Here is a 16,378-nt window from a genome sequence, read left to right as displayed (position 1 = left end):
AGTATCAGACTCCTGTCCTCACAAGGACAGGCCCAAGTATGCTCTACTTTGGACACCCCCCACCATATGTATATGACGCCTCCCTACGCGTTTCTTCACCGATAACGGAGATTCATTAGGGGAGATATTTAGGCCATTCAAGCCTGGACAACAGGTTCAAAGTCCATAAATAAAGTCCACTCAAGCATCCAGGAATACGCAGTGGCTGTATAGCATCCTGGAGATAAATGGTGTGGCACTCCACCCTGGTTGGTGAGTCAGCTAACTGACTCACCAACCAGGGTGGAGTGCCACACCATTTATCTCCAGGATGCTATACAGCCACTGCGTATTCCTGGATGCTTGAGTGGACTTTATTTATGGACTTTGAACCTGTTGTCCAGGCTTGAATGGCCTAAATATCTCCCCTGATGAATCTCCGTTATCGGTGAAGAAACGCGTAGGGAGGCGTCATATACATATGGTGGGGGGTGTCCAAAGTAGAGCATACTTGGGCCTGTCCTTGTGAGGACAGGAGTCTGATACTGGGGCACGACAGGGTAGCAGGTTCCTGTCCCCTTCATTACTCTATTGTGTGGACCCTCCCTGGGATCATCCGACTTATCATTCTGGAGATCCCCTGTCCGTAATTGGTGAGATCAAGCCAGTTTTTTATCTTGAGCACAGTTTTCGGCGTGAGCACTTATTTGTTTGTTCTATTATTGTTCTTATTTTTAATGATTTTCTAGTAAAGGTTATGTTTTACTTACTGGGTTATACTCTTCCTGCTGATATTTGTCGGCAGGTGAGGGGAAGCGACGACGGTCACATACTCACCTGCTCCTGGCGCGGTCCCTGTATGTCCCATGCTCTCCGGCACCCGCAACTTTTCCTCTGTTCAGCGGTCACGTGGTACCACTCATTAAAGTAATAAATATGGACTCCACTCCCATAGGGGTGGAGCCGCATATTAATTCCTGTAATGAGCGGTAACGGTGACGGCTGAAAAGAGGAAGAAGCTGCTGGCGCCGGAGAGCATCTGTCTTGGAGAAGCTGCCAGGGACCGCGCCGGGAGCAGGTGAGTATTTAATATTCATCTTTCCGGGTTCCACCACCGCTCCGTCTTCCGCGTCCTCTGCAGTGACTGTTCAGGTCAGAGGGCGCGATGACGTATTAGTGTGCGCGCCGCCCTGTCTGAACAGTCACTGTGGAGAGACGGGACGCTGAGGAGCAGCGGGCAGCAACGACAGGTATGTCTTTTTTTTTTTATTGCAGCAGCATTATATGTGGCACATTTTTATATGGAGCATCTTATGGGGCCATAATCAGCATTTGTGCAGCATTATATGGGGCATATTTTAATATAGAGCATCTTATGGGGCCCATCATAAATTTTATGGAGCATTATATGGGGCATATTTTGTATGGAGCATCTTGTGTTGCCCATCATGAACTGTATGGAGCATTATATGGGGCTCCTGATTCAATATGGATATTCAAAAACACTTAACCTACTGATGTCTTAATTAATTTTACTTTTATTGGTATCTATTTTTATTTTTTACCGGTAGCTGCTGCATTTTCCACCCTAGGCTTATACTCGAGTCAATAAGTTTTCCCAGTTTTTGGTTGCAAAATTAGGGGTCTTGGCTTATACTCGAGTTAATACGGTATATGTCCGAATTTTTAAAGGAATATTATTTTGATGCTACATATAATTTTGCGCTATGTATTCCGTGACATTAATATTGTTATATTATATTAAACTTATACTGGTGTTACTTGTGTGGAGATGATTATTCAAAAATTGGCAAGCATTTTTCTGAGGCCGAGGAGCCCAAAACTGATCCTGCAGCTACTGTATAAGATATTTGAGAGTAGACGTTCACTTCTACCAGGGACCTTACAGGGGGTCTTGTCAGCACAAACAAAGCACAGGCACTCGGACCATCTTTGAGTGAACAAATAGTTCAGTGCACCCAAATACTCAATGTAAAACCATATGATAGAAACATCTAAAAAAGGCACAAAGTAACCGTGTACATAAAGAATGCCATAAATAAAATACAATTTAGCCATGAAATCTAACCATAGCTAACGAGACTATAAGTGCTGGCAGTTACCTACTCCCGGACTGGCTCCGCATTTGTCCTAATGAGTGGTGGCTTGGTCTTGCTCCAGGTTTGTGCTCTGCCCCGAGTTGTCCCCACATGCAGTTACTGAAGTGTCACTGGGTAACATGCCAAAGATTACGTGCTGCAATGTATTCTGGCCCCAGCAGTCCCTCCTATCTGCAGACATGTGTGCAGATGGAGCAGGGGAGAACGTGTTAATAAATCCTGCCTGAAGCTACATAACTAATGCTGACAGATCACTAGGAGGAGGAGAATCCAATGCCTCATTCCTTAATCTGTACAAGCTCAACGTTAACTGTTTAAAAAGAGGTGGTGAACTGAGGCACAAGGTGCAGCGTGCCCCATGTCAGGTCACTGGTATTGATTTCACAAGCTGAACATTTACTACATGTACTAAGTGCTGAGTGTTCTTTAGGCTATGTCTCTTTCCTCACGTGCAGCAGGCATTGCAGTATCTTAGGTATCCATGGTTACGACCACTGATATAGTGACAGTTAGTTAGTTGCTAATGGTCGTAACCATGGATACCCAAGGTCCTGCAATGCCTGCACATGAGGAAAGAGACCTAGCGAATCAGAAAAACTATACTATATTTCTAATTGGAGACATTTACTAATATTATTATTATACCTACTACATATTGGGATAGGATCTTGGAGATGGGAATATCACTTTAAGGCCTCTGTGATTTTTTTTTTAAGCTGAAAAAATATGCAGACTATTTTGACTGTAATCATTATTTTACAGTTCACAGTGAATACAGCTGATATCTTCATATCAGAATTATGGGCTGTAGACATTACTTATAATCATAATTATGGTTTTCCAATGCGTCCGTAAAAAATATTGCCTGTCCGTGATTTTGTCCTGTTCAGAAAAAATAAAAAAAAGTCAAGCTGGCAACTCTGGTTCCGAGTAACTGTACTATGTATGTGAAATATATACTGACTTCTAGCATAATGAAGATATATTTCTCTCTAAGTTTTGGCACTCCAGAAATTGTGAAGCCCCAGCTCTATAACTACGTTTGGACAATACACAGTACAGCTGTCCAGACATGCTAGAAGGAAAAATTTGCACTAGTTGGAGAATAATTCTGTATACACTTTGTTCTTGCCTTAGGATACAGTGATTGAAAGAAAGCTGTGCAAGCAGTGTGAAATGTATGCATCATCACACATAGGCAGCTCGTACTACAGGGCTGCACATAAGTGGCTTAGATACACCAGTTCACTGCCACAGTATCATGATGCAATTAAATACATCAACCCTGTTGACCAGTGTTGCCCACAAAAGAGAGAACATATCCAGGTTCGTCAGCACAGTGTCACACATCATAGGCTTAGATACACCGGATTACCACTATGCATGACAGGCTTAGATATACCAGATAAATAGAATTATCAGAAGCTAATAGAAATTTGCCTTTTTATTCTGCTTCTCTGCTTGGTTTCTAAGGGAGTACATACAATTGATATCATACATATTCACTGTTCTGTAGTCTATAACACTTAGAGTATCTGCGGGAAAAGTAAAGAGGTTATACTCTGAGATGCCAGGAGGGGAAGGAGACTGATTTTGCTCACATGATGCTGTAAGCAACAAGAATCAGTAGTTGCCCCAAAAAGGAAACATTAAAATTGAAAAATAAAATTAAAATTGGTATTTTAATGCCATAAAAAAGCATTTTTAAGTCAGTTATTAACAACCTTTTAGGACTTTTTGGTATAAAATTGATTAATAGAATATTACACTGCTGGCCGTACACGTTTTTCCAAAATAGTTATTCAGTAGCAAATAGAACATTTTAGATCACAGAAAATGTATTAGCTATATCGATATGCATATATAAAATGCTTCTTCACTCACCTAGGACTCTCACGTCGATGTGTCTGGGCAAAACCCAAAGTGGATGCTGCATGAAGAAAGAACAATGCTCGACTTCCTAAAACTCTTTAACAGGAAGGGGTCCGTTCGTGAAGTCCACTCTCCCTCCTCCCTGTATTTCCTTCTACAATACATTGCACTTCTCTATGCGGCCCAACTCTTCACTTCTGTTTGTTGATATCATGTTTGTCCAAAGCATAACTGGAAACAGTACGTTACTTATTTGCCGGCATTCTCTCCAAACATTAACCAGGTAATTGGTTACTACCAACAGCTGTGTACAATATGTTACCTATGTTTTTACAGTGCTTAAAACATAACCATTGCATCCAGTTTAATTTCAGAAATCAGCAGAATATATGAAAAATAAGCAACTTTCTAATAAATCTTATCTGAGAATCCTGCTTCTTTTTACTACTGTATTGATCTTTCACTCAACTAATGGGTAATATATGTATTATGTGAACACAGACTTTCCCAATACTGAGATAGGAGATGGCAGTTGCTTTTAGTAAAGTTCTCGGGAGAGGGAGGCAGAAGCTGGAGGCAGACACAGACATTCTGCTGCAAGTTCTCCTGAAACCACAGTTTTATTTTAAAGTGTCATTCTAGAGAGAACTTGCAGCAGAATGTCTGTGTCTGCCTCTAGCTCCTCCGTCCTTTCTCCCTTTCCCCATGGAATCTTATGAGTTGTAACTGTCATTTCCAATCTTACCAATGGAAAAAAAAAAATCTATATTCACTTTATTCATTTTACCAATGAAATTAAAAATCAGTCCAGATTTATCTGATGAGATATAGTACAAAATTGCTTATGTTCATATGTACTATCGGTTTACGAAGTAAAAGTTAAAATACCGGGTACTCATTAATGCTGTGTATATGATCTTCTGCTCTCTATATGGTCTGCAGGCACATTCATCTATATAGCTTATACACAACTTTGTCCATTCAGAATTGTAAGGGGTGACTGACATTATTATGCTATGTACAGCCAGGGCTGCATTATGTTGGAGCCAGCCAAACAGCTGTCTTTCCCAAACACCCATCATACACATGCACAGGTACGGACTGGGGCTGTTGAAATCACACAGGCCATTGCTGTAACCTGTCCCCCAAGCACCAGATGGAATATATTACTAATATTACCCTGGATGGAGGAAAACAAGATTTATCAATATTTGTGATGATACCCGTGGCCTGCTGGGGTTAGTGACGGAGTCAGCGACTTTGTGCTTCTTCACAACTCTTAACAATATGGGTGTCTTGAGAACACCGATTCCGCTAACAACGTAGCAGACAAGATGGCCCACGACCAGACAGGCCCTTCTGGCATTTGCCAGAATTGACAGATGGGCACTCCGGCTCTGCACATGCACGCACAGGGTGGCAAAGGGTGCATATGTTTTTCATAAGGCAAGTGGACTAAGCCATTGTCAGACACACTGGAGGTGGTTTATCGTTGGTAAGACTAAAGAAAAGGGAGCTGGAACTCAACATGTCTAGTCTTCTCTCCTCCGACACAATCTGTCGGGGGACAAACGCTTTTCCAGCCAAAATCGGCCTGTGGCACTTAACACTAATGTGAATATGGAGGCTGTATTTGGGTGGCAGATGTTACATTACAAGTGTAAGCTGTCTCATTGCCCTGTGCCTGCCATTGAGACAGGGTCCGCTGTGAGATCGCGCGTGCGCAGTATGCTTTGCCCAACTGCGGGCAAAGCCGAAAAGCTGACGTGCACATGTGCAAGATACCATTTGACTGCACAGGCGCGATATCTCACAGTGATCTGTGTCATCCACGTCAAGGACTGCGTGCAGCAGCCGAGGAGAGGGGTGGAGTGAGTGAACTGACGCCACACCCATCGGACAGGACGAGCCCTATTAGCATACATCGCAGGAGAAATATAAAAGGTTTCTATGGGTGATAAATGGGGAGTCAGGGGGTTACATAAGTATTTAGGGAATGCATAGCTGACACTGAATAAAATTATGTTTTTAGCTGGTAGGACAGAAAAGTGGTGACAGGTTCCCTTTAATCACAACATTTTTATACTAGTTTTTATGAAAAAGAAACAGAAAAAAAGCTGAACGGCACTGCCTGGAAAAACTGAGGTGGTCACTCTGGAACCCAGGTGCCGTATAACAATCAAATTATCTTCAGCACAAACAAAGATCACGGGTGCTCTTTGGAAAAAATGCACAAAGTCATTATAGCATACGAAAAAAGCAGAAAAGGCACTCACCGATCTCAAAATCCCAATTTTATTCAATCTTCAGTTAAAATTCCATGGCCGGAAGGGTGAGGAAAAGGAGTAGCTGTGAGCAGGGACAAACGACTGCCGTTTCGCGCTGTGCTTGCGCTTCTACGGGTCAGTAACTGAACCGCTTCTGGAACCTGTCAACTGTTATTCCAGCCCAGTATGCTTGGACTACAGCCCACCATTTTATGGTCATTTGATGGCTTCGCCTCAGAAACTGCATTTTTGTTGGACTGGAAAAAAGATTTTGCTCCTTTACTGGTGTGTTTAGGGTCGTTGTCTTGTTGAAACACCCATTTCAAGGGCATCTCCTCTTCAGCGTAAGGCAACATGACCTCTTCAAGTATTTTAATATATGCAAACTGGTCCATGATCCCTGCTATGCGGTAGATAGGTCCGGCACCATAGTAAGAGAAACATGCCCATATCATGATGCTTACACCACCATGCTTCACTGTCTACAGAGTGTACTGTGGCTTGAATGCAGAGCTTGGGGGTCGTCTGACGAATTGTCTGCGGCCCTTGGACCCAAAAAGAATAATTTTACTTTCATCAGTCCACAACATTTTTCTCCATTTCTCTTTAGGCCAGTTGATGTGTTCTGTGGCAAATTGCATCCGCTTCAGTACATTTATTTATTTATTTTAACAGTGTGACTTTGCGCGGACTTTTAGCCTCACACAGGCGTCTTCTGTCACAGTCCTCACAGTCTTTGATCATCCTGGAGCGGATCATCAGCTGAGCCTTTGCCATTTTGGCTATTCTTCCATCTACTCCAATGGTAGTCTTCCGTTTTCATCCACATCTCTCTGGTTTGGCTTTCCATTTTAAAGCATTGGAGATCATTTTAGCTGAACAGCCTATCACTGTCTGCATTTTCTTCTTTATAAGTTTTATCTTCTCCAATCAACGTTTTAATCAAAAGTACGCTGTTCTTCTGAACAGTGTCTCGAACAACCCATTTTACTCAGGCTTTCAATGAGAAATGCATGCACGTGTCCTGGCTTCACCCTTAAATAAGGTCCAGCTGATTCACACCTCTTACTTCACAGAATGATTGATGTCACTAATTAAACTCCACATTGGTATTATTTTTAACACACCCCCTTTCAATTAATTGTTGTAATACACAGACTGAAAAACCTGCAGATCATGAATGTGGAGTCTGTTGGTTTTCTTAGAATCTACCGCACCAACTGGTAAACTGTTTGACATGTTGACATGTGGTAATATAATTTATACCAAAAGCAGTGAGTAATCTTTTAAGTCATATTGGACTGCTATTATTTTGAACAATACTGTATGTGTGAACTTCCTTATCAGCCGCTGCATGCAGAACTATACACACAGTTATCAACCTTACTACACAAATTTATCAGTGCGCTGCCCATTGTAGATGTCTGTATTTGTAATTGAGGGTCAGCTAAAATAATTTCTCTTTTTTACATTCAAATAGGTGTTTTTACCAAATGTGTGAAGATTGGGGCATAAAAAACACTGTAGGTCCAAAATGGCATCATTTTAAGACAACGATGAACTGATCAACAGGGTGTGCGTCTTATTGATTAACGTTCTGCCATGGGGATGAGAATGGAACCATATTTGTATGGTGCTGCAGGAATTACAAGTCTTCCACACTTAATGCAGTGCTCCAAAATCAGAGCTACCGGCGTTTTATATTTAGGAATTTGGGTTTTTTAATCTCCATTTTTGATATGTTCCAAAGTTCACTATGTAGATGGTGGCAGCATGGAGATGGCAGTCTCCGGTAGTGCCATGCAGTGCTACGAGTGATGCTGACTAAATGATGTATTTTCCTTGTCACCAAACTGAAAACATGACAACTTACCATATATCCAGGAGAATCCTCTGCGGCTCTCGATTTGTGCTGTTCCGATTGTCCGAATACAAGGAAAACAAAAATGCAACTTTGGGACCAATCACAGAATATATATGACTTGTCTCAGCCCACTCAGGGTTCGTAGTCATAATTGTGCTGATGGTAGCCAAAGAAATGGTAGACTATACAAAGCTAGGAAAGCTACATAGGTAAAATACCAGGCTGTGCGATTTCAGCGACGCATCCTATAAATCATAATTGTATAATAATGGCAATATATGAACCTGGAGTCCTGTAATGACTACCAACACACGAAAAATGCTTACCTTGTGGGACCAAGAGCGAGGCATGAATGGGTAGTGTGGGCTCCTTTACTGGCATCTACAAGCTGCATTTCCGCCTTCTCATTTCCTATGTTGTTTAGTGTAAAGTGCAGGCTGTACAATAACCACATAGAGACACAAAGAATACAAAGGCGTAGTAAACCTCAAGGTAGATTTCCACCGTTACATAATATGAGCTCAGGGGGTTAACAGGAAGACCTGTCAGCGCTTTACACATCTTTTAGAATTTAGAAAAATATTTGTATTCTGGAGCACCTATTCTTCCAGCATTGTTGTCATTCTTCTATTAACCCTGATTGAAAAATATGAATCTGTTGCCAACTGGATGTTACCATTAGATATATCCAAGGAATGCCATAAAAAGGAGCCACTCAGGACGGAATCATAGAAGGTTAGAGTTAAATGGGACATCCAGGGTCATCGTGCCGACCCCCTGCTCAATGCAGGATTCACTAAACCATCTCACACAGATGTTTGTCCAGGCTCTATTTGAAGACTTCCATTGATGGAGAACTCACCACCTCTCATGGCAGCCTGTTCCAGGATGGGTGCTGATGAAGCGCTGGGACTTGTAATCTGACAGTTAATTCTCCAATACACATTTAGCATTAAACACTAGCTTATGGAGCATCTCAATATAAGAAATACAAGTTTCAGCTTCCGCTGAGGTCTTCATCAGACTTATAGAGGTCTACACTCAACTATTGGGGGGACAAGAGTTACCAGATATAGCGTAATAATGACAGACAATATAAAGTTTACAGTATTTTAATACAACAAATAATGAAATGACACAATCATTTAGATCACTTTCCCCTCACACAATTGGTGCCGTATGCGCTATAACATAAGCTTTTTGATTTTAATGGCCTAATAATAAATTTATGAAGACAATTAAATAGCTGAACTATTCTCCTAGGATCAAGATCTCGTATGTGGAAGTTCTGAAAACCAAGAATAATAACAGTAAGGCTAGGTTCACATTGCGTTAATGTGTGCACGCTAACGGACAGCGTTGCACGGCGAAAATGTCGCAATTAACGCCGTGCAACGGGTCCGTTAGCGCACCCATTGACAGCAATGTGAAGATTCCCTGTAGCGCATCGCAAGCGCGTGCCTTTTTCGGCTCGCGCTAGCGATGTGCCGTTCTTCTGTGGCGCGCCTCGGACGCTGCTTGCAGCGTCCGCGGCGCGCCCGAGGTCCGTTCCCCGCTCTCGCAGATCGGGGATCTGCGAGAGCGGGGACGTTACCGCGACCCCTAAACGCGGCCCCTAAATAAACATTGCGTTAGCGCAATCTGCTAGCGCTAGCGCTAAACGGATTGCCCTAACGCAATGTGAACCTAAGTGGTTTATTACTTACAGTGATCAGTGGTAGAGGGTAAGGAAGGAATACCCCCCAAGATGCTACTGACCAGACTTAGATATGTATTCTACATTTAAAACAAATCTAGAAATCATGGGTTTTCCAGATAAGAAATCCCCAAATATTATTATATCGCAATGTATAGAGCTCTGTTGGCAGAATACACGTCAGTCCTACATTGGTAGAACCTATAAACCTACATTCAGGGCTCCATATATTGCAGTTACCTAATATATCTTGGATAAAGTGAGGGATCCATATTCGCATGGACCTGCAGTCAGAAAGTCAAATGCGCTACAATTGCCCCACATCACAATATGAACCACAATAATGTTGGGAAATGTAGTAAATTGTAGCCTGTTTGTAACTACGACACAACGACAAACCTAGGCCATCAGAGATCTGAGCTGTTGGGTTGCAGAATAAAACATTGGAAAAATGGCACACCAGAAGAACCTTGTTCTTAAAACCACACAACCCACTGCACTTCAAATATATCATCTATTATAAAATATATTAGCATAAATGTTGCATTCTTCATGAAAAAAATTAATTCTGGAGAATCCGGTCTTAAAGCTCTAAAAGGAGCCGTTCCTCAGATATTCCTCCCGGAAAGATATAGTTATACTGACAATTGGGTGTTACCCTATCAATAGGGTATATCTCAGAATGTTCAATCAGTTCTGACACGGTTGACTGTCATTTCTTTATCATCCTTATTATTCAATGTATAAATTGGTAAAGGTCTCCGGAAACAGTAATACCATCTTAGGATATTAACACGGTAACAGCAGAAAAGATGGTTCCTTAATCTTTTTACAAATGGCCAAGACATTAGGGACTTGATCAATGTCCACACTTGAGTTCCTGCTGGTCACAGTTATCTTAGTATTGAAGTAAACTGAGGCTGATGTTATTTAAGAGGAGTTCATCAGTAAGAAATAACAGCGATAATATATGCTTAGAAGATGTGGAAATGACATACGGCGCTGCATCATAAATGCCGGGACTGCGATACAAGGCCAGTCCTTATTTTCCCAGACTGACTAGTATGGAATATATTTCCATAATGTGCAGTGGGTACAAAACTATAAACCAGGATGTCCCCAATTAGGGCTTCACTAATAATCTAACAATGCAATTTCCCTTTTGACAATAAAGTCCTCCTTTAAAGGGGATTTCCACCTGAAAAGTAACATTTGTAAATCAAATGTTACATCAGCAGCCTAACTCATCATCATCATAAGAAACAGTAGTATCCTTTGGACAGATAATTGTTGGGGGCTTTAAAGGTGCATTCTCAAGTATGAAAGTTATTTGATAGGGGATAACTTTCTGATCGCCAGGTGTCCGACCACTGTGACCCTCACCGATCTCAAGGACAGGGCTAAGAATGGAGCTGTGGTCGATTGCCGCTTCATTCATTATTATGGGAGTTGAGCTGAGTGGGCAGCGATTAGACAGCTCTGGCAGTAACATTAAGAGTGAATGGAACAGAAGAGCACATAATCGACCACAATTAAATTCACACAAAGCTCTTAGGGTCCCTAGTTGTTGAGATCTGTCACTATGGCTGGACCCCTAGCGATTAGGAATTTGTCCCCTTTCCAAAGGATAGAGAGGATAACTTCCAAATTTGAGAACACCTCTATAAGGACTCAGCATGTCTAACTTCAGACAAGACTCCTGATCCTTTTGTGCAACCCGATATGTGCCGCCACAGATGCTTGGCAGCGGCTCTCTCATAAACAATGGTTGGAGTGGTTGGCCAAGTGAGCCCTCCAATTTATGGGAGAGGCGGCGGAGATAGCTGCAGGCCAAATGATCGGCAGACAGATTGCTCGGCCATTAGTCATCTAAGGTGTATGGGAATTTAAGAATGAGCTCAAAGGCTAATTCTATATTTCAAACAGCATGGCGGCACATTCTGCTCTCAGGTTTTGGAAATAGCAGCTGTAACCGAGTAGAAAAGTGCCAATAACTTTACAATATAATTGCCACAGATTTGACTTGTGCTGCAATATGGAGAATTTTGTGTTATAGGAAGACGGCCTCTTAAATAGGGCTTCCCTTAATATGCATTAATAGCATCATGACTAGATATTATGTCCGACAGACATAAAGCCCTTTTTTGACCAGATGCTGGGATAGTAATCATTACCCAAGCCCAGTCCATTTTGTGATGCTGTACTGCATTATCCCAAGTGGCACGGTTTTGGCGATAAATGATAAAAGGGTCACCGTACTTTTCTAAGCACCACAGCTCTAAACACTGGTGGTATATCTATGACTGCATTTACTATAAAATGTTTATTGGTAAAGGATGTCCATGAATATGATGAGTACGAGGCCTCACAGCATCATATGGTCCTATGATTCTGTGGTAACGTCAAACCTATGGGCTGCCAAGTGATCCCGGAATTTGGAATTACCAATGTTTGGTTACATATGATACAGCAGTGACCGCTATGTGCTGAATGTCACTATTAGGAGACAGAAGGTATTAGATGGTATTTATAAAATCTAATTAAGGTGCACTATTCCCCTATAATTCAGTACAAAGTGCAAGTGAAACTTCCCAGGCAGTGCCCAGAATAAAGAGCCAGAACTGTGGCAGCCGCCGCGTAAAAGGTGCATTCATGAAGATTAGAGAGTTCACTTTAATGCAATTACTCGGCTGATTTTTCATCCTCCTTTTTTTCAGGGGACTCCTCCGTCTTTTTAGGGGCGCTCTTCTGTGCAGCTGCATCAATCGCTGTGTGTTCTTTTTTTACCATTTCTTCCAACTCGGCCTAAAACACAAGAAACTCAATCAAGCAATCGATGCCTGAAGAAAGGATGTGCTGTCACAATCATCCAGTACTCATAGAAGCCAGCAAAAACCATTAGTAGGACCCTTAGTAGTGGCCCATACAAGAGTGGGTTCATGATCTACTCATTCCAAGAAATAGACAAGGTGCAATTTATGACTGCCGAGGAGCCATATTATAAGATCTTCTAAAACGTTGTGGCTCTACAAGCACATCATAACGATGGTGATTACCTACTCCAAAGGGTTTTTCCAGGTGAAGACAAATTTTTGGCAGGCAGTTTGTCAGTGTGTAATACTGTGTGTGAGGATTCAGCTCTGCTTGCCGACTCAAGCGGTCAAGTGACCGTAAATATGTGATTTGCATACTTGCAGCCACAATCGGACTGGCTTCTTTTCCTGACTCTGTCAATATCCAAGTGCATACTTATGGTCATTTAACGACCACTAGAACTGGAAAGCAGAGCTGAATCCTAACACAGACAGTATTACACACTGTTAGGATTCAATATGGTGCAGTGCTTGATGAAAATTTGCCTGGAAAAAACAATGAAAATCCCAGTAAACTACAAAAATGATGACAACTGCAAAGTGCTTGTAAAAACAAACAACTGTACAAATTCCCCCTTAGTAAAAATTGTCTCTGTTCTCAAAAACAGAGGGACTTTTAGGCTATGTACACATGTTGCGGAATCGTGTGCGGATTTTTCCGCACCGTTTTTGCAAAATCCGCAGGTATTTACCGTGGAATTCCTGCAGGTTTTGTGCGGATTCCACCTGCGGTTTTACACCTGCGGATTCCTATACAGGAGTAGGTGTAAAATGCTGTGGAATCCGCACAAAGAATTGACATGCTGTGGAAAATACAACGCAGCGTTTCCGCTTTGTATTTTCCGCAGCATGGGCACAACAGATTTGGTTTTCCATAGGTTTACATGATACTGTCAAATCCACTGCAGATCCGCAGCAAAATCCGCAATGTGTGCACATACCCTTAAGGTTCGTGCAGATGTCGGTGAATTTTGGTCTAATCTCGACCTGCAATGCAAGGACTGACAGCGACTGACAGCTGCTCTCCTGACCGTGGCGGCTTCATATATTTCTATGATTTTCACAGACATCTGAATGAGCCTTTAATTTTATACTATACAGCTCATTGTCATATTACCAGCCACCTTGCAGGCACAAAGGCGCAGCCTGGCCAGTTACCTAGGTAAGGAGTGTGCAGTACGGGCAGCCTCCATGCTGTACAGCCTACTCGCACCACTCTGAAGCTGGTGGGATCGCTAGATCTGATCAGCCTCAGTCACTCTGCACGTCTTTCATGCTGCAGACGCAAAGCTACGGCTGCTGGCAGTCTGGATGAGAGTTCAGTTGGAACCAGTGGCACAACCATGTTGCTGGACCCAATAGTCAATCTTCAGGAGAACACTGCCCTCAGCAAAACAGGAAGCTGGGAGGCAGGGGAGCAGTGAGCTCCCGAAGATCCAGGTTGAGAAAAAAAAATGGAGCCACTTCTAGTCATGTTGTATCTGAGGCTGATGCTCTCTTTTGCTACTCTCAGTAAAACATGAAAGGAAATGGGCGACTTCAGTGCTAGAAAGGAAAGTAAAACTGGTTGTGCTGAAAATGAAGTTCAGAAATGATATGTGGCAGACAAATTATCCTAGACTGCACCACTGAAATTGCCGTAGAGCCAAAGTACCACAAATTGCAATGTTTATTCTGCATTGTGCCTCTTGTGAATGTGATACATAGATGCAATTTTCTAGTACTGCACAGTCAATATAGAAACCTATAAAACTGACTGCCACAAACAATGTAATACTATAATAAGGATTGGTTGTTTGTATTAGTTACATGATTAAAACCAATTAAATATACAGAGAAACGACATGCTACCAGAAAAAAAAAGGATATGTACTCATTGTTCATACACGAAACATAGATAAATATAGGTGCTTAGTGCCTAGATACATAAAGCCCCATACAAGAGATGCAGGCGATATGTGCCACAATGGTAGCTTAGGAATAAATCACTACATAAGCATCGTGTTTGACATCAGACTTTGTAGTACAATCCATATAATGCTTAGGTAATTATTATACTCCCTGTCTACCTTGCCTGTGAGTCTTTTGTGCCTGGCCTTGATGTTAAACAGGATCCATATGTAGTGATTTATTCCTAAGCTACCATCGTGGCACATATCTCCCTGCATCTTCTGAATGGGTCTCTGTGTATTTAAGCACTAAGCACCAATATTCAAATGTTTCTTCATGGATTATACTATATTTAATCATTTACATGTGCAAGCAGGCCCCAGTTTATGAAGGAGAAGTCCTGTAGGTTTGTTAGTAACCCAAATTTGTGTGCAAGTTGGAACAGGGCAAGCAAAAAAAGAAAAAGACCAATACTCATCTCTTTGATGACTTCTCATTAATTGAGTAATTAAATTGAGTAATTAAATGACTCATTAATTACTATCCGATCCTCTTCTTTCCGTTCCCACGTGCCACATCTCCAACCTCTTCACTATAGGCCTGGATTTACAGAGCGTCCAAGCTAGAGAGGTCATTGCCTATAAAAAGGTTGTGACATTAACGATCATGCGCAGTGACCTCCAGGGCCTGAACGTGGCTAGAAGTCCTGGCCTATAGTGAAGAAGCCAGAGATGTGGTGCATGATGGCAGCAGAAAGAAGAGGACCGGATGCTGGGTCAACAGAAAAATGAGTATTAGTTTTTTCCGTTTGTTCTTTTCTAACATCCGACGTTTGGAACTAGGGGTCGTACGTAAGTCGTGTGTTCATTAGTTGGGAATTGCCCATATGCATCTCTACTTACACACCGCTGAGAAAGCTCTTAACTGTACAAACATCCCCAGCACATTTATCACCAATGGAGGCCCTGATATATGAACTTCACTACCATGTATGAGCAAGAAGTGCCCTTTGATTTCTCTAACATGACGATTTGCCGTATTTTTATTTGGTGCTTATCACATAACTAATAGTATAATAAAGATTATTCGGATTACACTTTATTGCAGAACTTTTTATATGTTTATATATTTCCTTTTTGTGACTCCACTAATAGTACATATTTAGTCACGTGCCGTTCTGCGGCTTAGGGCATTTATTGTAGGGGATTACTGCAGTCACGTAGTAGCGTGCTTTACAACACTCAGATGATGCTTGGACAGTGATAGAAATCCATTTCATAAAGTTTCCAAGTTTTTATATTCAGAAGAAACAAAAAATAGAACTCTGGACTAATAATGTACAGTCGGAAAAAAAAAAGTATTTTAGATATATTTACTATATTAAATGAAAGACACACAGAGGTCACATCACTGCCAAAGATTCCCCCTAAATTACAGAAATGAAAAAAGCTTTTGTTGTTGAATTAACGTGCTGTGAGAAAAATAGGTGGAAATGTTAGCACATCAGACATTTTTCAGGAAGTTGCACATACATTTCAGTTTGTAAAACCAAACACCTACAGGATAGTTACACTATGACAGTTTGAGTGTCGCAGTTACAAACTTATCTTCCAGTAACCACTGCCCACAAAAATAACCACAATCTTCCATAAAAATTACGTGAAATCCTGTAATTTACTATATTTTTCTGCTACCCGTAAATTATTAGAGTAGATAACACATAAGAGTCAGTATTTTTGTCTCCGGAACCAAAAATGAGTAAATTAAATAGAATCTGTCAGCAGGATTTCACCCACCAAGTCATTTATATGGGCATG

At 41.6% G+C, this 16,378-nt stretch overlaps 2 protein-coding genes across 6 annotated transcripts in view; both read right to left on the bottom strand.

The window, feature by feature from the left end:
* LOC143815549 (ras and Rab interactor 3-like) overlaps nt 1-8,537 on the bottom strand; it is a 70,716-nt gene extending 62,179 nt beyond the window's left edge. Inside the window, exon 1 of one of the 4 annotated variants that reach the window (XM_077294862.1) lies at nt 8,429-8,537. The gene's annotated coding sequence lies outside the window, so the exon portion shown is untranslated. Of the gene's footprint in view, nt 1-2,102; nt 2,284-3,983; nt 4,194-8,428 lie in introns of those variants that run through there. The other 3 variants (XM_077294861.1, XM_077294859.1, XM_077294860.1) reach the window with 3 other exon arrangements.
* Nucleotides 8,538-9,908: 1,371 nt separating this feature from the next.
* The window catches only part of SIRT2 (sirtuin 2), a 49,824-nt gene continuing 43,354 nt past the window's right edge, over nt 9,909-16,378 (bottom strand). The window contains exon 16 of one of the 2 annotated variants that reach the window (XM_077294857.1): nt 9,909-12,603. In XM_077294857.1, the coding sequence (XP_077150972.1) occupies nt 12,481-12,603 (123 nt within the window). In that variant the 3' untranslated portion in view covers nt 9,909-12,480. The remainder of the gene's footprint in view (nt 12,604-16,378) is intronic. The other variant, XM_077294858.1, reaches the window with a different exon arrangement.

Source organism: Ranitomeya variabilis, chromosome 3 (genome assembly GCF_051348905.1).
Source record: "Ranitomeya variabilis isolate aRanVar5 chromosome 3, aRanVar5.hap1, whole genome shotgun sequence".
Classification (NCBI taxonomy): Eukaryota; Metazoa; Chordata; class Amphibia; order Anura; family Dendrobatidae; genus Ranitomeya; species Ranitomeya variabilis.
Note: the sequence above shows the minus strand (reverse complement) of the source record. Positions and strands in the feature narration are given on the sequence as shown.